The sequence below is a fragment of the Martes martes genome (assembly GCF_963455335.1).
Source record: "Martes martes genome assembly, chromosome: 15".
NCBI classification, from domain to species: Eukaryota; Metazoa; Chordata; class Mammalia; order Carnivora; family Mustelidae; genus Martes; species Martes martes.
In genome coordinates this window covers 63,349,652-63,372,551 of record NC_137903.1, presented here as the reverse complement: position 1 = coordinate 63,372,551, position 22,900 = coordinate 63,349,652, and the positions used below count along the sequence as shown (strand labels likewise).

The window sequence follows — 22,900 nt, the reverse complement described above, 5'->3', positions numbered from 1 at the left end:
GTGTTCAAGGTGTTTGTGGCAGGTACTGAGGGAAATACACATGGTTATGAGGTCCCAGGCACCTCCACGCACAGGACATGATTTGTCAGATGTCCCGTGATTCTGCTGAGGTGTTTAGTATAATATCGTTTTGCAGAACTTAAGGGGAAAAGAGGAATATTGTTGAGAAATTGTAATTAAGGACAACTTCTAAGGAAGGGTGCAGCTTAGATCAGGTCTTCAGGGTGACCATTTTGGGACAGGTGGAGGGAAGGAGACAGACTTTCAGATGAGAAAAGAGAAAAAAGGCACCAGAGTGAAAGTGAATGTGGCATTTTGGGAGGGGGGGGTCTGGGGGAGGACGGGGCAGGCACAGTCGTCCAGGTGACCAGGGGACGTTAAGAAATGGCTCAGTTTATTCCTCTGGCAACCCGGCTGCTTTCCATCTCCTGGGCCTCTGCCTGGGGCCCAGGCTTATCTGGATCGCTGGGATAGTCCCCAGGAAGGCTCTGTATTTCCTCTCTTAATCCCCTCTAATCTTTCCTCCACAATGCCTTGAGTCATCTTTCTAAAATCCAGATTTACTTACGTCTGATATCTGCTAAGGCTCATTTAATGACTATTCCTAGCATTTGAGAAAGAAAATTCAGACTCCCGAGTCTGACATGTAGGCTTTTCCTTGCCACCCTCTGTCTTCAGTCTTCCCACCCACTCTTTCCTACATTTGGTTTGTTCCAGCCTTGAAAAAATACCCCAGTTTTCTGAAAAACAACCTAAGATTGGGATCCTTCATATCTGTCTTTTTGTAGGTTTCTTTCATACTCCTACCCTTACCCCCTTTAAAATCTAGTTAATTCCTGTTTATTAATCTAAATGCATGTTAAATTTTACTTCCATTTAGACACGTCCTTAAGACTTCAATCTGGAGAGTCCTTTTGGCATCCCTGCCCTGGGGCCCCCTATACTTACTTACTTTCCCATAATGGTTGCATTTTTCATGTCTCATAGACATGAGCTCCTTATAACCAAGACTGTCCTTATTTTCTTTGTCCCTCCTGTATCTAACAGAGTACCTGACATGTTTTAGGAGCTCAGGAAATATCTGATGAATGGCTAATTAGTAGGAGACCACACTGACTAGAGCAGAGGGTGCTTCATGGGGAGTGGTAGAACATTTGCTTCTATTCATACATGGTGATTGAGGATGTGGGCTTTGGACCAGTTTCCCTGGGTATAAATACCACTTACTCTTTTAACCGGCAAATCTGAGCATAGTATCTTACTCTCTGTGCCTTAGTTCCCTCATCTGTAAAGTTTTATCATCAGGCGTTTCATGAGATTTAAATGCCTTAATTTAAGTGCATACATTTAAATGCATTAATTTATGGGTTCCTGGCACATAGTAGGCTCTCAAAACGTTAGCTGTTACTAGTATTGTTGTTATATCTGGTTTGGAAAGTCGCTTTCATAGTTCAGTTGATCCTCATTATTCATAGACGCTGTATTTGCAGAATACATAGCCGCGGTATTTGTGGCCGGCAGATCCGTCCTCACAGGCTTTCACGTTCATCTGGAGACATGAGCAAGGTGGGGAGCGATGTGAGTTGCCCTACGTGCCGTCTGCCGGCCGAGGGGGAACAGGTGACACTCTGTCTTCTCGTTTCAGCTCGTACTATAAGCAGATACCTTCTTGCAATCCATGTGGTGCCATATTCCCTGCCTGTCTGTGCTTTCAGTTGGTCTCACTGTCGACAGGGCCCCGTGGGCGTGGTGCCGCAGGGGGGGTGGCTGGCGCTCCCTCGGGCTGGAGAGTGTGACCGCGCACCTGTTAGTTACGCTTCATTCGGACGGGAGGTACAGTGCTCTCGTGTGAGTACAATGGCAAGAAAACCCACAATATGTATTATGAGAGGTGACTTTAAACAGAAACGTAGAGAAAACAAGGCTATGTATCGATCAGTTGACGAAAATGTCGTGGCCAAAGGCTCGTAGGAACCGAACTCTGCGTTTTCCTTAGGATCCATGGCTGAGCATTCACTAATTAATTCTTCAGTCTACAGAGTGTAACAACTGTGAATAATGATCTTTGACTGTATCGATGTAATCCTCACAGTAGTAGGGCAGGGTAGGTAATAGGATATCTACTCTTTATAATCTATGAAGACCTTATGAATCAAGTAGGGGATTTAAAATGTCTTATGCTTAGCATATGAGCATAAGAGCCATAAGTTTTTGGCAAGAAAGCACATGAGTTGGCATTTTAAGGTACGATTGCCTGGCACGAGAATGTAGAATTAATGGGAGGAGGGAAAGGAGAGCCAGGAAGGAGGACCAGTTATTTAAACTCTCCATGTATCCCTTGGGTCAGGTAAGGAGAATCTGAACTAACGTGCCGATCTGATGAAAGGAAAGGCAGCAGCCAGAGGTTGGAATGATAGTTAGCCAAAGGTAGCCATATCTAGGGTAGGCATGGACTGTAGTTCTCAAAGTGTGGTCCTTGGACCAGCAGCGTTAGCATTCCTAGGAAACTGGTTAGAAAAGAAAATCCCCAGGCCCTGCTCCAGACCTACAGAATTGGAAACTCTGAGAGTCGGAACTAGCAATTTGTGTCTTCAAAAGTCCTCCTTGTGATTCTGGTACACATTATGAGCCCAGAGGATTAGAAAAAGTGATGGAAGGATGTTAGTACGCCTAGGCAAACTGCAAGGCACGGAGTTAATATTTCTTTGGAAATAAATGCATTATACATTTAAGGAAAATGGAGTGTAATCAAAAAGCGATGATAGCTAAGCCGTCACAATTTGGAAGTGAAGTATTGACGGGACAGGAAAACTAGGAAATAATTCTATAGAGATGAAGACTAAAGACATAAAAACTGATGTCCTCTCCCAACGTACGTAGAGAGGGTAGTGGGCTAAGGACAAAGTCTTCAGTTACTGTAAGTTCGGTACACTACACCCCAAAAAACATCCAAAGGAGGGAACAGAGAAAAAGAAATGGGAAGGAGAAGGTATAAAATTAGACAGAAGAACAGGAGGGATTACTGGGACAGCAGTTGCAGGAGAACGGCAAGGTCGAGAGGCAGCTTTCTGGCTAACATTTCTAACCCATCCCCTTTGACGTCCTCCAAGCTTTGTTTTTTATGAAGTCTTTGATGTTGGAGATTAGTTGGGTGTGAAGGAAGGAAAGTTCTCTTGACCGTTTCTTACTCTTTTTTTCCTGACCCCCTTTCCCAAACACATTACTTCTGCTTTGGTTTTGGGAATAAAGATGTTGACTTTCGATCAGATTGTTATCAACTATAGCAATAAAGAGATGTTGAAAGGAATACAGCCAGTTTTGAGTTCTAACGAATCCCTCTCCCTCACATTTGTCATTCCTGCAATGAAGGGATGGGAAGAGATTCCAGTTTGACACTATGATAATTTCACTAGATCATCTTTTCATTGTGAGGGTCCCAGAGGTGCTATTTGAGCTCTCTGTGTGTGAAGCTCTTCTTTCCCACAATATGTTCTGCTTTAAGAAGACCTAGGTAAGTTATTTTCTACTTGCTGTATGTTCTGATGTTCCCTCCTTTCTTGAAATTCCTTTTCAAACTGGAAATTGTCGGTACTTTATTTTTATCCATAATCTTTCTATTTAAAATCTGGATTTCCTTTCCTGTAGAATCCTGTGTAGCTTGTCTTGGCTTATGGTAAATCTGGAATGCCCCTGGTTTGTTCAAAACCCTTAGAATGGTGTTTAGAATTCAGATCATGACAAATAGAGAATTTATATGCTTCTGTGAAGAGTAGGATTTATATTTTACAGATGTCTAGAGGTATCCTAACTTGGCGGTAACATGGCCTTAGGATATAGCAGAACTTGAAAATCTGAATATGATAGAAAATAAATTTCGTATCTCATATTAACACAGAATAAATTATCACAGTGTTAACTGACCAATAGTCGTTTTATATTCCAGGCTCCGAAAGTATCTTGCTTACATTATAAACATCATAAAGTTTCAAAGACAAAGCAAATTAGCTTTTCAGCAAAAGCTTTACTTGAGTGTATCTTGGCTTCCTTTTTGACAGTTTTAGCCTTAATGTTACATTAATGTTTCTTTTTCTGGGAATCAGATAATCTTGTAATTCGAAAAAAATTTTGGTGAACATTTTATTTTTTCGTGGAAACTTGTATTTTGTGATATGCAAGTGTTCAAACAATTTATAAAACTAACTGTCACCACCCACATATAAGATTATACAGGAATAGAAGAATTTTGGCTGATGTATTGTATATAATTGTTCAGCCAAAGTGGATGGCAGACTTTACTACTTATAATGATTTAGGGGATTGAAGTAATATTTTAAAATACAAACAATCTCAACATTGGTAATATATAAGGTATATTAGATACTGTTTTGAATAACTGAAATAGATTTGTTATCTTTCTTCCGTTTATAGGGATATACCCATTATTTGGATTGTGCGCAAAATTATAAAGATTACTTTTTCCCTACTCTCCTTTTAAAAATTTTGTTTATTTTAACTTTTAATAGTGAGAACCATTAGTGTTGGGTAAACGGTCGCACAATTACTGGCAATGCCGTCTTTTTGAAAAGTGCAGAAGTCTAGAGATAATAGAAAGTACGTTTTAGCACTGTCAAATCCTTTGAGGATCTGCTAGGCCTGTATCTAGTTATACCCGTGAGGAGAAGATTAAGTACCAGGCGCAGGACACAAGGAACAGGCCCTCGACTTGACGCCTTCCACGGACCACAGAGCGCCTGGCGGGCTCTTGAGATTACAACTGAGCTTTGTGGGTGGGCCCTGAGAGGACTTGTGTTCAAATGGCCAGAAAATAGACAGTATTTTTTTTCTTGATAATAGCCGTTACATACCATGGGAATTTCTTTAATAATCTTTGAAAAAAATGGAAAACTATAACCCAAATAGAAACCAACTCTTCACTGCTTATAGGCAACACAGCCTTCGCCAAATAGCTCTAGAGAGTGTCTCCGGCGATGGAATCCCATCGGTGGTACCGTGGGAGCAGCCGGCCCTGCCCCGAAAGCCCCGGATAAGGAAGGTCAGATAAGATTCTTTGGAGACTCTCCGCCGAATTCAAAACCAAAAATCTTATGTACATGTGGCTACTCTGTAAGAATAGACGGCTGACCTTATTTTATGGGTTCATCAGTTAAAGCCCGAGATGAGCTTACCTGCTGTTTCCTGCAATGGAGAAGGAGGATGTAACACTGACTTGGGCTGGGATTTTGAAGGTAAAGATAGGGTCATAGAGGGGGAATCAGGATTTCGGCAAATTGGCGTTCTGTTCTCTCTACGTTGGGATTAATGTGAGAAGCAGGTAGTCTCTCACTCCAACTTTTTCCCATGTCCTTTAACTATAATAATTATCTCTGCAAACCAGTTCCCTCCACAGACGTCAGCCTTTTGTCTCCGTCGTCTGTTCCCTCTCTGTGCAGTTGTTGACTTCACCACCTTCCCGGCACCTCACGGCTCTCTCTGCCATATTCACTGCAAAGTCAGTTTTGAAGTTTTGTTCTCCTGTTTCCTCTGTCCTTTCCCTGTTCTGGTTCTTATTGTATTTTACATTTGAAAACCTGTGAAGCGTAGGGAGTGTGCCACTCCCTTATTTTCTCATCTTTTTCTTATTTGAGTGCTCTCAGTGGTCACTTTGTTTAAAAAATAAGTTTAAAAAGAAAGGAAGAAAAAAATAAGTAAGATATATAATAGAACAATATACTCTAATAAATTGACCCCTTGTAAAATTAGGTCCAACCCCAAATCTGTGCCCGCTTGGGCCGTCTGTTACCATCTACCATGCTTCAGTTGTGGCAGCGTCCATTCATGTCAATGTTCGTGGGTGTTTTAAGCCACATCATACAAATAGAGTGGAAGGTGAAACGAAGGTGTAGAATTTCCTGAAGTCAAGGAAGGTGGTTCACATGAAAAGTGATTAATGGGTGAGTACCTGACAGAGTTAGTTGATTTGGTAAAGAGGATAGCTGACATACGTATATGTTTGAAAAGATAAGTTTGCATATCAGAGGATTGTCAGAGGTCACTGGGGAAAAGGATGAATTTCTCCAATGGTATAAAGAAATGACCATCTTTTCATGAAAGATGTCATATATTGTGGTATTGTATACATTTGCCAGAAAGTTTGTGCTGTAGAAAATTAACACTTAAATCATTTTAATTCTAACAATTTGTGCTTACCATTAGGAGAAAAAAATTGTTTTAGAAATAAGGATATAGTTGCTTTATTTATTTTTATATTTATTTATTTTTAAAGGAAGAGAGGGTCTTTTTTTTCCTACAACTAAAAAACCCCACTTTTATTTGCATTTATTTTATGCTGGATTTAATCGTAGGCTTTAAGTTTTTGTTTCCTTATTTTCTTCTGGGATATCTTTTTTTCCCTCCTGTGCAATCTACTCTTCTTTTAGAAACAACTCTTTCTTTTTCAGTAAAGATCATCTCAATGTGGCAGTGGGAGCTCATGTATGGGTTAATCTGTGAGCTACACAAATCTGGCGGAATGTGTCTGGGGACTTTTGTTTACATGGATGTGCTCTGTGACCAGGTAATCTACATCTAAACCCTTAAGTTCAGCGTTACTATCTGCATTTTTAATCATGTGCAGCAAAAATTCAACCTTCTTTTTGGGTCACCGACCCTGTGTCCAGCTCTACTCTTTGGCCGGGGCATACTTACCTGCTGTACCATTGTAACTATGGAATGGCACCCATTGCTTCTGTAAAGTGACATCTTCCAGATACTTAGTGGCTTTTCCCATATGTATACCCTGGGTGGTTTCACTAATGTTCTTAAAATGAACAAGAAAATTTGAACTTCTTGATTTGCATGATGTTGTAGGATCTTCTGGGTCAAGTGAATAGTGTAACCATTTTTAGAGATCACCTCAAGGTGCTTACAGGAGGAACCTTTTCCCTCCATATTTTATTCTGGAAAAAAAAAATATATATATATATATATAAAATTTATTTATTTATCCCCCGTCCCCAAGTTCATATCTGCAAATTTCCCTGCTCACTAACATGTATTTGTAACTCCAAAATCAATACCGCAGTTGCTTTCATGGTCATTCCCTGACACCCACAGAAGGGCAAAACACTCAAGTCGTCTGACACATACGCTCCCAGTGGAGATGAAGCGAGGTCACAGTCGGCCTACTTATTTCAATTCTCATCTTATAACCGAGGGTCCTTTTCATGGTCTGTTTAGTGCTATGTTGTTTGCATTTTTGTGCTTTTTGTTGGCAGTTTTGCTACTGAAAATGGCTCCCAAGGGGCTGTGTGGACATGCTGTCTGTGCAACAGTATTAGATATATTAAACAGGGTTTACAACATAAAGTTAACTTTTTCATGAAAAGGTTAGAAAGTTTGAAAGCAGGGCACGTGTGTGGCTTGGTCGTTAGACGTCTGCCTTCGGGTCAGGTCATGATCCCACGGTCCTGGGATTGAGCCCCCGCAACAGGCTCCCTGCTCGGCAGGAAGCCTGCTTCTCTCTCTCCCACTCCCCCTGCTTGTATTCCTTCTCTCGCTGTCTCTCTCTGTCAAATGGATAAATAAAATCTTAGAAAAAAGTTTGAAAGATCTACTTCTAGGCTGAAACTTTTCAAAGGGATCATATACAACTGGCATACCAGGGAAGCTAAAGCCGTTGAGGCTACCGTTGGAAACTGGAGAGCGGACAGTGGAATGTTGTTCCAGAGCAGCTTCCGCTAGCAGGTCTTGATCTCTAGCAGAACACTTAGGGACACTGGAGCGTGGCTTCTCTCTCGTTCCACTGTCTAAATCTCAGTGCACCTGCATCTAATTGGAGGAATGTAACTGCAAGGGGGCCTGTAAATGTAGTTTTTCTTCTGCACGTAGAAGGAGAGGGAGCTGGAGGTTGGGAAGGTCAATCCACAGGAACTGCCAAATTGTCTTGATTCCATTTAAAAAGTCTTTTCTGGTATATCATGTTTAATGGGATTTTTTTTTTAACCTTTTTCCTGTTGGCTGTATAAGTAATTAGAAAGGCTGAAGATCTCAGGAATCTTTCCAGTCACTGGTACTATGACTTTCTGTGATCATTGACTTCGAGTGCTGTGTTGGACTAGTTGGCTTGTAAATGTGGGAGCATAAATCCATGTAGAAAGAAATGTAGACATTGCTATTGTGCTAGGGTGTTATGATTTAGAATTAATTCCTTCTCTTACTTCTTTTCCTTCTTCTTCATGTCCTTTTGTATTGCTTTCATTATATTCCTTCCCCAGATTAGGGAAATTTTCAGCTATGATTTCCTCAAGTAAATTTTCTGCCCCCTCTTTTCTCTCTTCGTCTTCTGGGACTTCTATAATACGAATGTCATTACATTTGATGGGGTCACTGAGTTCCCTACATCTGTTCTTGTGTTCCGTAATTCTTCTTTTTCTTTTCTTCAACTTCATTGTTTTCCATTATTTTGTCTAATATATCACTTATTCATTCCTCTGCTTATTCTATCCTTGGGTTCATTACGTTCAGTCTGTTTGGAATATCAGTTATTTCATTTTTCATTTCTGACTGTTTTTTTAACTCATCTCCATGGTAAATGTTTCCCTGAAGTCTTCCATGCTTTTCTCAAGTCCAGTGACTATCCTTATGATTGTTGTTTAAAGTCTCCATTAAGTATATTACTTCTATCTGTTTCAGTTAGATCTCTAGCCATGACCTTATCTTGTTGTTTCATTTGGGATGAATTCCTCCATTTTGGCATATTGTCTAAGTTTCTGTCTTCTTCTCTGTGTTAGGAAAGCCTATTATGTTTCCTGTTCCTGAGAGTAATGGCCTTATGAAGGAGAGGTCATATAGTGCTTCCATTATATTCAGATCTATGATGAAAAAGAGCTGGCCTCAGTAATTTAAGAAATGAGTTTAGAAAATTGTTCCAAAATTTACTTCTGTGTGCCTTTCATCACCTAATCTTTTTACTTTGAAGGTCACGCTGGAGAAATGAAAATAATCTATACATTTTACTAATCCAGGGTAAGGAAGAAGTACTGAGTAATTATATGTTGTATTGGGATTAATTTGGGAGCAGTCTTTTGGCTTTTGGTTTGTTCTATAATTACTAGCCTCTTAATTGGAGAGTGGAGTGAAATACAGTAGTCAAAAAAAATACTGTTCATTATAGGGTTTTTTGTTTGTTTGTTTGTTTTTTTACCATGGACTATTTAGAAAATATATGGCATGATTTCTCAAACTATGCTTTGTAATACTTTAGTCTTTTGTGTAGACATTGATGACGAATAACAAAAAAGTATCTAAATACATATATGAATATCTATATTTACAAGTAAATACCAAGTGCCTTTCAAATTTATGCCCAACTGTTTAAAGTGAATTACATTCCTTTATTAGTTGAAAAGCAAATTAGTTTCCTTTTCACTTTTCTTCCGTAGTAAGGGCCATGCAGCATTATATGACAATAAGGAAATAGAGTACCTCGTGTAAGGAGCATACCTCTGAATTTACAAGTCTCTGTAGTTCTCAAAAAGCATCATAACCGATCTAAAGCAAGTTGAATGTTACAGTAAGTTTCCAGGGAAGAAGTAACAGGGGTTAGTACTAAAACTACTAAGTTTATAGATTCTTTACTCCCTGTGGGAAGGATGGGGGACTAGCTCTGAAGATTTTTAACAAATACACATGTAGCACCAAAAATGCTTCATTTATAGTAAGTATTTTAAATACATTTACAGAAAGAACATTTCTGTCTTGTTCATCTGCAGCTTTTCCATTGCAGGTGGGTTATGTAGGTATTTGTTTTGGATTTAATAAAGGGGAAATAAAAATTTTATTTTTTATTTTGCGGAGAGTTTTCTTGGATCCCCTAACCTTTGGTAAGCCAGATATGAGTTTAGTTTTACACTTAACATAATTTTGGTATTATCTCTTAATTATTCTTCCATTATTTATAAAGTGCAGATCTGGATTGGCAACTTCAGGCTCCTGTGTGGGGAAGGTAATAGATGTGTGTGTCTGTGGACTATGGCTCTTTCTGGAGGCCCCTATTGGGTTCATCTGTGGAAAGCCCTGGGACACTCTGGAGAAATAGCTCTCAGTAGGAGAACTCTCCCACGTTGACCCTGCCTTGTATTCCAGCCTTGAAAGAGCAAATCCAGGTCTGCATGACCCCAGCTAGAGTTTGTCCTCCCATCTCTTTTACCGTCTCTTATTCCTTTTTTCCTACTTTTTTTTTTTCCCACCCATGGCTTATTCTTCTCTTTTCTTCTTGTTCATCTGTTATTCATATTTAATTTACCCATAGGGCTTCTCCCTTTTTGGACCCCAAAGCATTCTTTTTTTCTTAAAGGATTTCTGGTTGATTCTATGCCTTGGGAAAGGAAGACACCATTTAGAGGTGACCCATACATTGGCACAGTTGTTATCAGATGTCTTTATAAATTGTGCAGAGTCACAGGTATCACTTTCTGAAGTGCCTTCAGTAAAAGATTAAAATGGCAGTAAACGTGATGTAAGTGAAATGATACACATGCATACGGATCTCGAAGCTATTTCAAATAATCTTATTGGAGATTTCTTTCAGTGACTACCTTTAAAAGGTAGTGATAACTTTAAAAATAACTAAGGATTCAAAATGTCTTTCGGGAGTATGTTAAGAGCAAGTGTTACTGGGCAGGTATGAGAGGAGGCTGTCTTGGAAATAAATTGGCTTGTCATTCAGAATTTTTTCCCCCTGTTCTCAGTGGTCTACTAGTCTTCAGTGATACCATTTAAAGTTGAGACAAACAAGGACCTTTGGACTTTATGGTGATGCGTATAAAGCATTTTGAAGTCCAAGGGTGGAGAAGAGGGGATACATAGAAATACTAATAGTATCTTTCTACAGAGGGATCTTTCTGGAAGTATTACAACAAATATATTTGGCAAATATATATACAAACAAATATATTTGGCAAGTTTTAACATTATTTTAATATTTTTTGATCCTTATTTTCTCTTAACTACACTTAACTTTGTTGCCCCTCAGGAAGTTCTTGACATGAAGTCTGAAGGACAAGCAACTGTCATTCAGCAGCTGGAACAGACCATCGAGGATCTGAGGACCAAGATAGCTGCACTGGAGAAGCAGTACCCTGCCCTGGATGTGGACGTGGCCAGCGGCCATCACGGGGCTCAGAATGGAGTGGCGCCCTTAGAAGGTGTCTGTCTTGAAGCTCTCAGGTTAGGAGAAAAGGATGTACGTCATGAAAGGATTTTACAGGCAAAGTCCATCCAGACGTCCCCGACGGAAGAGGGTGGGAGACCAACACTGCCTTCTGTTCACGCACTGCCGGAGTGTCCTCCCTGCCCTCCAGGGCCTGAACATGGAGACTCAGCTCTGCCCTCCTCACCTTCTGGACCTCAGACAAAGTTCTGCTCAGAGATCTCTTTGATTGTGTCTCCAAGGCGAATATCAGTACAGCTCGACACACATCAACCCACTTTGCCTCCACCACCTCCGCCCCTTCCCTGGTCTGACAGTCAAAGACAGGTCGGGTCACAGCCTTCCCATCCTTCTCTTCATACTGAGTTTGAAACCAGCCAGCAACACTCTGTTTTCTCTTCCTTTGAAAACAGCCATAGCATCCAACCCTCACCACCTCTGCCTTGTACAGAGTCTTCCGGCTCCATGCCTGCAGTGGGCATGGTGCTCCCCCCACCTCCCCCTCTCCCTGGCACAGCAGGGCCTGCTCCTCCCAGTACAGCCATCCCCCCGCCTCCTCCTCTGACTGGTACAGAAATGCTACCACCTCCTCCTCCCCCTTTGCCTGGTGTGGGAATACCTCCTCCCCCTCCTCTTCCTGTAGTGGGGATACCTCCTCCCCCTCCTTTGCTGGGTGAGGGAATACCTCCTCCCCCTCCCTTGCCGGGTGAAGGAATACCTCCTCCCCCTCCTTTGCCAGGTGAGGGAATACCTCCTCCTCCTCCTTTGCCAGGTGAGGGAATACCTCCTCCCCCTCCCCTTCCCGGAGTGGGGATACCCCCTCCCCCGCCCCTTCCCGGAGTGGGGATACCCCCTCCCCCGCCTCTTCCCGGAGTGGGGATACCCCCTCCCCCGCCTCTTCCCGGAGTGGGAATACCCCCTCCCCCGCCTCTTCCCGGAGTGGGAATACCCCCTCCCCCGCCTCTTCCCGGAGTGGGAATACCTCCTCCCCCGCCTCTTCCCGGAGTGGGAATACCCCCTCCCCCGCCTCTTCCCGGAGTGGGAATACCTCCTCCCCCTCCCCTACCAGGTGAAGGAATACCCCCTCCCCCGCCTCTTCCCGGAGTGGGAATACCTCCTCCCCCTCCTTTGCCTGGACTTGGGATTCCTCCACCTCCTCCTCTGCCAGGTATGGGGATCGCATCTGTTCCAGCTCCCCCTGCCACTTCTGGGACAGGCATTCCCCCACCCCCTCTTCTTCCTGGATCAGGCCCTCCCCTCCCCCCTCAAGCTGGAAGTAGCACTTTATCAGCACCACAAGTGTGTGGCTTTCTTCCTCCTCCGTTGCCAGCTGGCTTGTTTGGATTAGGGCTCAACCAAGACAGAGGGAGTAGGAAGCAGCCAGTAGAGCCTTGTCGGCCCATGAAGCCTCTGTATTGGACGAGAATTCAACTTCATAGTAAAAGGTAACATGAATTGGCGCTCATCTGTGCACAGTTTGTCAGTATGAGGGAACATTTGCCTTTAAAACTCTTGGGGGAAATTACAATTTAATGTATTTTTAAGTACTGCTCTGAAACTTGTCTGTAGATTTTTTTACATTAATATTTAGTGAAGTGTCCGTTATTTAAAATTTTAGACTTTTCTCCAGAGGTATCAGAAGTATAAGACAAACGATATATGTATATCAGTGTATAAGATGTAGGTATCTGTATAGTTACTGATCAGTCTTGGAAAAATGGAGAGGTATATTTTTCTTAGCCTGCATGCTCTATTGTCTGGTTCCAGAACATCACTCTGAAAAATAGCTTGTAAATATAAGTCAGATCCTCAAGACGGATTTTTTTGAAATCCATTTTTGTGCATTTTTTGAAGGCACAGTCTCGTTTTACTATTCCATTTTGTTTGCAGTAGTCTTTCTCTTCCAAGACGTGCTACACAAAAAGACACATATCCACATGCCATGTGTGAAATAATTGAGTTTTGAGAATTTCCTGGCATTTCTGTAGATAATCGGTGACACACTCTGAAGTCATGAAATCATACTTGGGAATGACATTTGTAAAAGAATACTTCCCACCAGGTAGGCTGGTGCCATCCTTATCCAGGCGTCATCCGTAGCTGATGTCCCCTGATCCCTGGGACAGTGCTGTGACACATGGCTGAGGAATATGCCAGCAGGGGACAGAACATGCTCTTTAAACTTCCCTGGGCTTCTTTGTTTTAACTTTTCATGATTCTTTGAATTTTTTTTTTTTAATATGATGTGGTATGCATTCAGACTGGGATATTTACCAGGCCTCCTTCTCCTCTGTTACATTAATTTTCTCTTCACCCGAATCACATCAGGGGAGAAGAGTCCGTATAGTCTGATTACTTCTAACTTTGCAGCTCATTTTTGTCTAATTGCTGTATCACTGGTATACACTGATGCATCATTTTAAACCATGCTCCAAACTCATTTTATCCAGATGCTTTTATGAAGTTGTTTTATTTTGTTGTTCCTTTGCTTAAAAAAAAAAAAAAAAAGCAATAGGTCTCCTCTTTTTAGGTGGTATGACATGAACCTGCAGTGTGAAGTCAGATAAAAGTGGGGTAAAGGAAAGTGGTAGAGAGAGGGAGGATGCCACCTTGGATTATAAAATAATTCCTTTTTTAAACCCATGCATACTCCACCAAGCTGATGAGTCAAGTTAAAATTGTGAGATATCCAACATTTCCTGCCGTTATAGCTTATACTGAGAGGGGGTTTTTCTTCTACGTTTTTATATAGTGACTTGATGACTAAGAATTCCTGGCAATTATTTTTTTCTAGACAAAGGTTTCCTTCCATATGGATGGTATTTTAACTTTCTCAACAAGTTGATAAAATGAGTGACGGTCTTAAAAAAAAAAAAGAGTCTTCTTTCTTCCTGTTGTCTTCCTCTTGCCCTCTTTGCCTCCTTTTGCGTGTCTTCCCTTCCTTCTGTCCTTCCTTCCTCCCCGACGTCCTCTCATCCTTCTGTTACTCTTACCCTTCTTTCCCTCTGTTCTTCGTTTTTGGGTATGCTCATGATCATGGCTTCGAGTTCGGTTGGGCGGCGGTCTCATTGGTCTTCTCCTTCACTTCAGAGACACCAGTGCTTCACTTATTTGGGAAAAAATTGAAGAGCCATCCATAGATTGTCATGAATTTGAGGAATTATTTTCTAAAACTGCTGTGAAGGAGAGGAAAAAACCTATTTCCGACACCATCACAAAGACCAAGGCTAAACAAGTGAGTACTTGTGTGTTCCCTGACATTGGACAGTATTTTAGGCATAAGTATGAACTTTCACTAGAAGAAAGAATGGGACACCTGGGTGGCTCAGTTGGTTAAGGATCTGCCTTCGGCTCGAGTTATGATCCCAGAGTCCTGGGATCGAGTCCTGCATCGGGCTTTTTGCCCCATGGGGAGCCTGCTTCTTCCTGTCCCTTTTCCTCTCCCTCTGCCTGCCACTCCCCCTGCTTGTTCCCTCTCTCTCTCTGACAAATAAATAAATAAAGATATATATATATATATATATATATATTTTTTTTTTTTTTAAAGAATGAAATTGTTTTGTGGGCTGTGTAATCTCCATAGTCCTTAATCAGATAGTAGAGCTTAGAATTTGAGGACATGTGGTTAAGTAAGACTATCCCAAATAGAACAAAAAATAATTGTCTCTACTAAAGTGATAATGTCCTGATGATTTTATTTGTAGCCTCATGATACATATTTCCAAAATTTTAGCTATTGCTTGTTTGTAGAATTAGTTGTCTAGGATAAACTGTCAATTGATTGAAATTCATCTGAGAACTAGTATGGGTGGAAAGAAAGATAAACGTGAGCAAAGGAAAACAAGTAAGAAGTTTAGTCTTTTGTAATCTGTAATTTGTTTGGTATTTTGTGGAATTGGACACCCTTAGAATCCAGCTAAAAATCACACTGTACTTGACGTATGGAAAAGTCTTACATCAAGTAACAACATCTCTGTTCTGTGTTAGGTCAAAGGATCTATCTTGGGACACCTGAGTTAGAAAAAGATTAGTGCGTTTGGAGAAAAACATTTCCAAGCAACATTTCCCAACTGCTCCCACCCAGCGGACTTGATCGTGAAGTGATATTGTATATTTCTCAAGGGGGTCACTCAGGAAAGTACAGTAACATTGCACAATAATGAGTTCCAGATAGCAGTATTACTCTCGGTATCCACCCTTCACCTTGAAATGGGGGAGTGGCTGACTTTCTTAATTTTGCCGGGTGGGTGAAAAAGTGCATGGAGGCAAGACAATGGTGGGCAGCTCCGTCTTGGGGGGCAGTGAGAGAGACAAATGAGACCGCAGGTTCCCAGTGTTCTCCTGGACCGTTCTCCCAGATGAGTGGTAACCAGTGGAATTTTTGCCTCTGGAAGTTGTAGCTAGAAGTGTGACCAGAGTTGTTCCCATTAATACTTATTTTAGAGCAGATAATTCCCATTGCGTGGATACTGCCAAATCTAGCCCGGGAAGGATGGATTTGAGTGGCACAGCTAGACTCCTTGAGCCCCTCGTTGAGCGGAGGTGCAGCCCACTCCAGGCATTTCTACGATTCTGAAAATGGTGCAAGCCTAAACAGTATGCAGTTGAATTTTTCAGAATTTTTTATTCTAGTAAAGTTGGCCTCTGGTGACCTTAGGTCAGGAACTATAGTAAATTGGAGAGTACCTGGCATATTGTGGGCACTGACTAAAATTTTGTTTAAAAGTAAACCCTCTGACTGAGGGAGGGGGACCTTATAAATAAATATCAGTGACTATGCCTAGTAATGATTAAAGACCAGAAAATCCTTCATCTCGTAATAATCAGTACGGCCAAGGTGGCAGTGCTCAGGGGAATAAAGGTAAATGGAAAGCCACATTTTCTCTGGCAGAGATAAATATTGAAAAAAAGATCTTTTTCAGAGTACTTTTGCATCTGGCACACTTAGTCTGGGTCCTCCCTCTTCTCATGGACTGTGTCAGAGGTGGGAAAACTGGGCAAGGCATAGGGACAGAGAGGACATATCAAGGCCAGTGAAGCAGCCAGGATTGTCACTTGACAAATGGCCAGAGGTGACATAGGATGTCTCTTGTCTAGGGATGAAATAATCAGAAAGGCAAATGATGCCTTCCTCATCCTCCGTCACCTTCTGTTGAGTGAACGCCTGTATGGAGGATGCTTCATATGTTACCAGTTCCCAGGATTTCATGACTTCTTTGACGTAATATTCAGTTTTTAGCTTTACTGAAATAAGATTTATGTTTAAATCATCAAGACTTGAAATTCAGCTAGCTGGCCTCTGATGGCCTCTTTGCACATGAACAGTTCATCTGTACTGAACATCATCTCGACACGATCACCTTACTCTCTCACTAAGACATTTTATAAGTTACGGGCAAGAGACTTGGCCAATGTCATAGGTAGCCCTTATGGATGGTGATGCTAGGGTTGTCCTTCAACTTCAAACAGGGTTAATGGACGAGCCTTCATCATGACTCCTGATAAGCTTGTTCTGCTGCTCCTTGGCCTGACTCTTGATACTGAGCTCTGCACTTCAGGTCTGGTTTTTGAAGGAGAAGATTTTTTTTTTTTTCTTTCCTTTCTTTCTTTTTTCTGTATGTTTGAGAGAGAAAAAATTTGCGAAGTGATCTATTACTGAAGAAACCTAGTTTTATTTAACTTTGTTGTATTTGGAAGAAAAATCTATTCATTCCATCTCCTTGAGACACTTAAAATTTTGTTTAAGGAAAGTATATTTTCAGGATACATGCAAATAGTTCCCCTTTTTATGGGAAATGTATACTGATGGTATGTGCAGACATTTTGGTACCTCATGATTCATGTCCAGTGAAACGAATAGCCTTTAATGCTCTGGCATATGTTTATGGAGGTATTTCAAGCAATTCTTCTTATATACAATGGAAGCTAGAAGTTCTGTTTTTCTTTAAATATTTAAAAATAGCCAAATAACTTTTCTGTGATCTGTCTTCTTGAAAGGAAGACTGTGGTCAATGCACTGGTATTTAATGAGGTGCCTGTGCTGTTTTTACTCTTCTCAGAAGAGACATTTTCAGCATGATACTAGAACATTCTTTAGCTGGGCACATTGCCGTGTGGCATGAGGAGAAAGAGAGTTACTTTCTGGACATCTCCTCTAGTCATAATGATGAATATCTTGTATTTCTGAACCCTCTTTTCTGAAGGAACCAAAAACAAAGCATTACTTCTTTTTTTTTCATGGAATATATATATTTCTGTGATGACTTTTTTTTTGTGATGACTTCTTTATACTTTATTTTAAAGTATTTAAAACATAAGGAGATAAGCTGAGAAGGTATATGTATTTATCAGATGATGATTTGACATCATTCGTAACCAAATGAGTGTGACACTTACACATCATAATTAAACATCAACCTGCTAACTTAACAACAATAACCCTGTTTTGTAAGAAATCAGGAGGAAAATAGAAAAACCAGTTTTTTTTAATGAGGTCTGTGTTTAAATGCTGATGTGCGTACACACTTGTCCATCATTAAGGGATGCTCTAGAACTAGTAAATGTTTAACTCAGTCTTTTCTCTGTTGCTGGGCTAATCCAGGAATATTAATGTCAATAATGATCTTAAGTCATCTCAGGATCTTCTACGTTCCACGAAAGGTTGAGTTTAACCTGAGTTTATGAGCAGAAAAGTGAGAGTTGATCGTAAGAGCTGCCTCACCAAGAAGTTTCTAGTTACTGCTCTGTCAGATGATGTCATAAACAAATATATTTTGGTAAACATGGCAAGAGTTGCAGTAGTAGCAACAGCAATAGTAATAATAGTGCAAAGTATGACAGCAGGAACCCCAGAAATCACAAGGCAGTAATCACAGTATGTACTTGTTTACCACATGCCAGTCATTGTGGAACCATTGCATCTGGTTCCAGAGCCTGAACTCTTGATCATTAAGTGATAAATAAAGATGGGGAGTATTTTATAGAAGTGTGAATATATGATTTTATTTATCTGGAGACCAGAATAGATACTTCTAGAAAATAATTTGAATTTGTATTGATTTTTACATATGCTCAATATTTAAATGACTAGTTACACTTACAAAATTGTATGTGAAGATACTTTTAAAAGTCTTCCATATCCTAACACATTTTGACAAGTACCTAAACTATGGTGCCACCGAAGATGACAGTTGGCCCAGTTAAATAAAAGTTTGGGAGATGGGAACTTGAGGCACATAATCTTCTGTAAACAGTAAGGACTAGGGTCATTTGCTTGTGTGGCTTATAAGTACTGGTTGGAGGTCCATAGGCACAGGGGTTAGACCTCACCAAATCAGGTGATGAGACTTTCGTTTCATTCCATGACACAAAAAGGAGCCATGTCTATAAAATATGGCTTAAGTAAATAAAGTCTAATCACACTTAAAAAGTCTGTGAAAGGCCACGCTCCCCACAATGCAGATTTACCCAGAGAAGTTAGCAAGATCAAATAGAAGAAGAAGCTATGTTCTTTTTTAAAAAATCAACTGACATTTGTATGGCCATTTAATGCAACACAAATGAATCTCTTTCTGGGTTTCTTCTCTTTATCAGATTAAAATGCTCTGCCCAGAGAATGGGAGAGAAAAACAAGTCATGATAGTTAAATATTTGCTGGGCTTTTAGCCTCTGGGAATATGATTAGAAAAGTAGATAGTTAAATCTGCTACTTATTACAAGGGGAGGTAGTAACAGGGTTTGTTAGAATTCCCATTTAATACAGATATAAATGTTAAGGAATTAGACATTTGGTATCCTCTTCAATCTTTCCATTGTATTTGCTGACCTAACCTCTAACAAGGCTGATTTGTGTGTATTGTAAAAACCCATAATGACGACGGGAAAAGAAGCGTTCATTATTCTGATGTTCCTATATGGAAGTGCTTAATGTAATGCTTCTAACCGTTCTTACACGGAAGAGTAATTGCCATTAGAAGGCATCGGGAGAGTGTCTGGGCTGTACTTCAGATACTGTCTGCTGCTGTTAATATTGACTGCATGAAAAGGAAAAAGGGGTATGTATTTTACTCATCAATCTCTCTTTATTGCAGATGTTTTACTGTTATCACTGGACATTTCAGTGTAGACTGGATGATACTATGAGTAGCAGAAATCTTGTTTTTTTATTGATGCTAATTTTTCCTATTGCAGCTGGCAAGGGTGTGTTTTGGTTGAATTGGACAGTTGTATTGGTCATCTAGACTTGAAGACCTAAAATAATGTCTGAAAACGTGAAATATCTTATAATGAGACGATTTAGATTTGTTTTGGGGATACATAATAAGCATTTGGTACTTTGTAACTTTCAGCATAACATCTGTTTTTAATAGAATACATTCCAATTGCAAGCCTTAAAATGTATTTACATAGAAAACCACATCAAAATACAAAGCTATAATTAGACAAACATAGGTTTTGTGGAATCTGGATTTGTTTTAGATGTTGAAAGATTTATTATTTTTTGAAGATGCTATTCCCATAACTATTTGTAGAGCATACCCAATCAATTCAAAGAATGCAAAAATAATAACCTCTATTTTTAAATTTTCTTTCAGCCAAAAAATTGCTTTTTATACTTCTGAGTAAATGGCAAAAGCAAAACAAAACAAAAAACTACTGGCATAATAAAAAGGAAATATAATTAGATTAATGGTCCTTGACCTTGCTAGGTTACATATTAGGAAAATTATGTTTGATTAATTATACATTGAAATTAGACAAAACCTAATCATGATGCTGCGAGTTAATTCTTTTGGACTTTGTATTCATGTACTATAATGATACTAAGATTCTTTTGCACTAGATGTATAAGAAAGGGGATTGATATTTAATGGTTGAGATATTCTGTTTACCATGATCTGTAGGCATTGAAGCAATGGTTGTTTGGAAAATTCATTTACATTTCATTACCTTAATATGATTATCTATGAAAGCTGAGAGTCATCCTTGCAAAAATAAGGAGAGATTTTTTTGTCATTTATAGAATCTTCTATAATTGGGAGCGGGTGATGGGAGAGCATTTTTCTCAGGACTGCTAGTACAGAGAGTAACAACTAGTGCAGGCAGCCCTGGAAAACTAAAACGCGGGGACACCCCTCTCTTGATCAGAGGAGAACAGGGTTTATCCATTTCAGCAGGGACTCGGTAAAGAAGAGGGAGTTTCTGGAGGGCTAATTTCTTACTGGCTCCGTGAGAGATGGTAGGAAGTAGTTCACGCCTCGTCACTTGAGTTGTTCTTCAGCTTTCACACTATATATACCCGAAGAGTACGTGCCGCGGGTAAGCGGGAGGAGTTGGACAGAGCACGCTGGCTGGACTTAGCAGGAGGCTGTGTGGGAGAGATGAGGCTGGACGTAGACCTTGACTTTCTTTTGTTTAGACATGTAGAAAGGATTAAGGGATGCATTTTGAAAATAGCACCACGAGCAAAGATTTCCTTGAACCTTATTTAAAACCACAGTAAATCCGGGTGCGCCTGGGTGACTCAGTCGGTTAAGCGTCTGCCTTCGGCTCAGGTCATGATCCCAGGGTCCTGGGATTGAGCCCCGCATCGGACTGCCTGCTCAGTGGGAAGCCTGCGTCCCCCTGCTTGTTCTCTTTTTTCTCTGTCAAATAAATAAATAAAATCTTAAAGCAAAACAAAACATAGTAAATCCGTCAGGTTGGGTTGTTTTGTTTTTGTTTTTGTTTAGCACTCTTCTGTGTGGGGGAAGCTCCTGACAGTTTCAGGAATGTGGGTGCTGACTATCGGTACTTGTTTCCCTTAGCAGAGTATGTTTCCTTCTCCTCCTGTCAAAAGTCTTTAGGCTTATATTAGACTAAGAGTGAGGGACTATATTAGACTCAGAGAATGGGATTCCATAAATTAGACCCGAAGTTGATTTCTGATGTCTTGGTACTACCTAGTGGAATGTATGTTTCTTTACCATGGACAGCAACTCTGTGTCAAATTTTCCCAGAGCAAAGAGAATCGTATCTGATTTGACTCACATAGTTATAATTACGATAGCTCCTACCTATTCGCTGTGGGAAGTGACACACGTGACACTAGTCGGAGAGTTCACGCTATACTTGAGTGTGACCTAAGCTGGAAACTGTTTCTGATTTTTTGAGGACACAAGTTTCAGACTTAGAAGAAAAACAATATAGTTCTTATTCATGTCTCTATACTTTTATTTAAAATTTTTTTGTTGTTGCAACTAAAATATAAATTTATGTTCCTCTTTCAAAACCGTGTTCATAATGAATATTTCCAACATTTCCGCTTTTATTGTGTTAAATGTTAATATAAGAATTTTTAAAATTACTTAATTATAACTAGAAACTATTTGAAGTATTACTTTACAAAGGAGGTGGGCCTTCTAGATCAACAGAACAAGGAGTCTGGTGGGTCCTTTTGCCAGAAAAGCGGCAATTAACTGTGAAAAATACAACAAAAATACAAAAATAGTCATTTGAAATATCTGGCAGTGGGCCTAAGGGTATAAAGCAAATAGAGAAACAATCATTCAAGAAAATCAACCAAGACTCAGTAATAATAGGGAGAGTCTGTGATATTTGAGCCATGGCCTACTCCATTACCAGCCACTCTAACTCTGTGTTACAGAATCTCTGTCCGTGGCATGCACGGCTGAGAAGACAGAGATCTCTCTCCCTGCAGCTCCGTCTCAGGTTAGGGTTTTACTTTAGGAGAGGAAGGATTCTGGCGTTCCTAATTTCCCCAGTCTACTGTTGCAGAAGCTCCGTTCCAGGCAACCATGGAGAACTCAGGAAAGAAAGCCAAGAAGGAGCCTCCAGGGATCAAAGTCAACTCTGGGATCAGGAAGGCTGTGCACCTGTGCGAGGCTGTCCACACTAAGTAGCAGTCAGAGCAAGGTATGGGACGCCATGAAAGCACCCCCCAATCTCACACAGACTCATCAAAACTGAGTGCAAGAAGCTTTACTGGCACAGGAGTCTTAATCGCACCTTTGTTGAAACATTGAACTATAAGCTACTTTGACCCTGGGGCAACTGCTAAGCCAGGCTTGGAAATAATATTAGTCATTCCTGAAAGTCTGGAAGCTGTGTGCACGTTCATGGCTATACCCTCTCGGATGCAATTCGAGGAAATCCAAGTTACTAGTTCCTTTGTGGCTGAGTCGGGGGGAGAATTCCTTAAACCGAACTGTGATAGGAGCCTCCGAGAGTCGGGCACCCCAACCCCTGCACGCGATCGTTAAGGGTAAAACGCTACGTGGTTAGGGGGACTTCAGAATAATATTTGGCTCGATACGGGGTGCCTAGGTAGTCAGGCTGGAAGTTAAGATGATAGGGGAAGAATGTGTGCAGGAATCTTAGATTCCGCACTGAGGCAGATAGCTTTCACAGAACCAGCCCGGCCAAAATAAACAAGTGAAAAATAAGCAAGCAAGCAACAAAAACAAGTCCTGGGGCAAGGAGGGGGAAATCCGTATCCATAGTTGCTACAGGATATTATCTGAAACGTCCAGTTTTCATCAACAATATGAGAACTACAAAGAAATAACAAAGTGCGACCTATATACAGGAAAACAAACAGGCAAACAAGCAGTAGAAATATACAAAGAGGACCAGATAGTGTGTTTAACAGACATAGACTTCAACGCACTCATTCTAAATATCTCCAAAGAA

The 22,900-nt window shown here is 40.5% G+C and overlaps 1 protein-coding gene across 2 annotated transcripts in view; it reads left to right on the top strand.

The window, feature by feature from the left end:
- The window catches only part of FMN2 (formin 2), a gene marked incomplete at its 5' end in the record, with an annotated part of 369,568 nt that overhangs the window by 97,980 nt on the left and 248,688 nt on the right, over positions 1-22,900 (top strand). Inside the window, 2 exons of one of the 2 annotated variants that reach the window (XM_080825183.1) lie at positions 11,033-12,654; positions 14,300-14,444. The exons of the other annotated variant lie outside the window; for it this stretch is intronic. Of the exons in view, the coding sequence (XP_080681309.1) occupies positions 11,033-12,654; positions 14,300-14,444 (1,767 nt within the window). The remainder of the gene's footprint in view (positions 1-11,032; positions 12,655-14,299; positions 14,445-22,900) is intronic. 2 annotated transcript variants of the gene reach the window in all.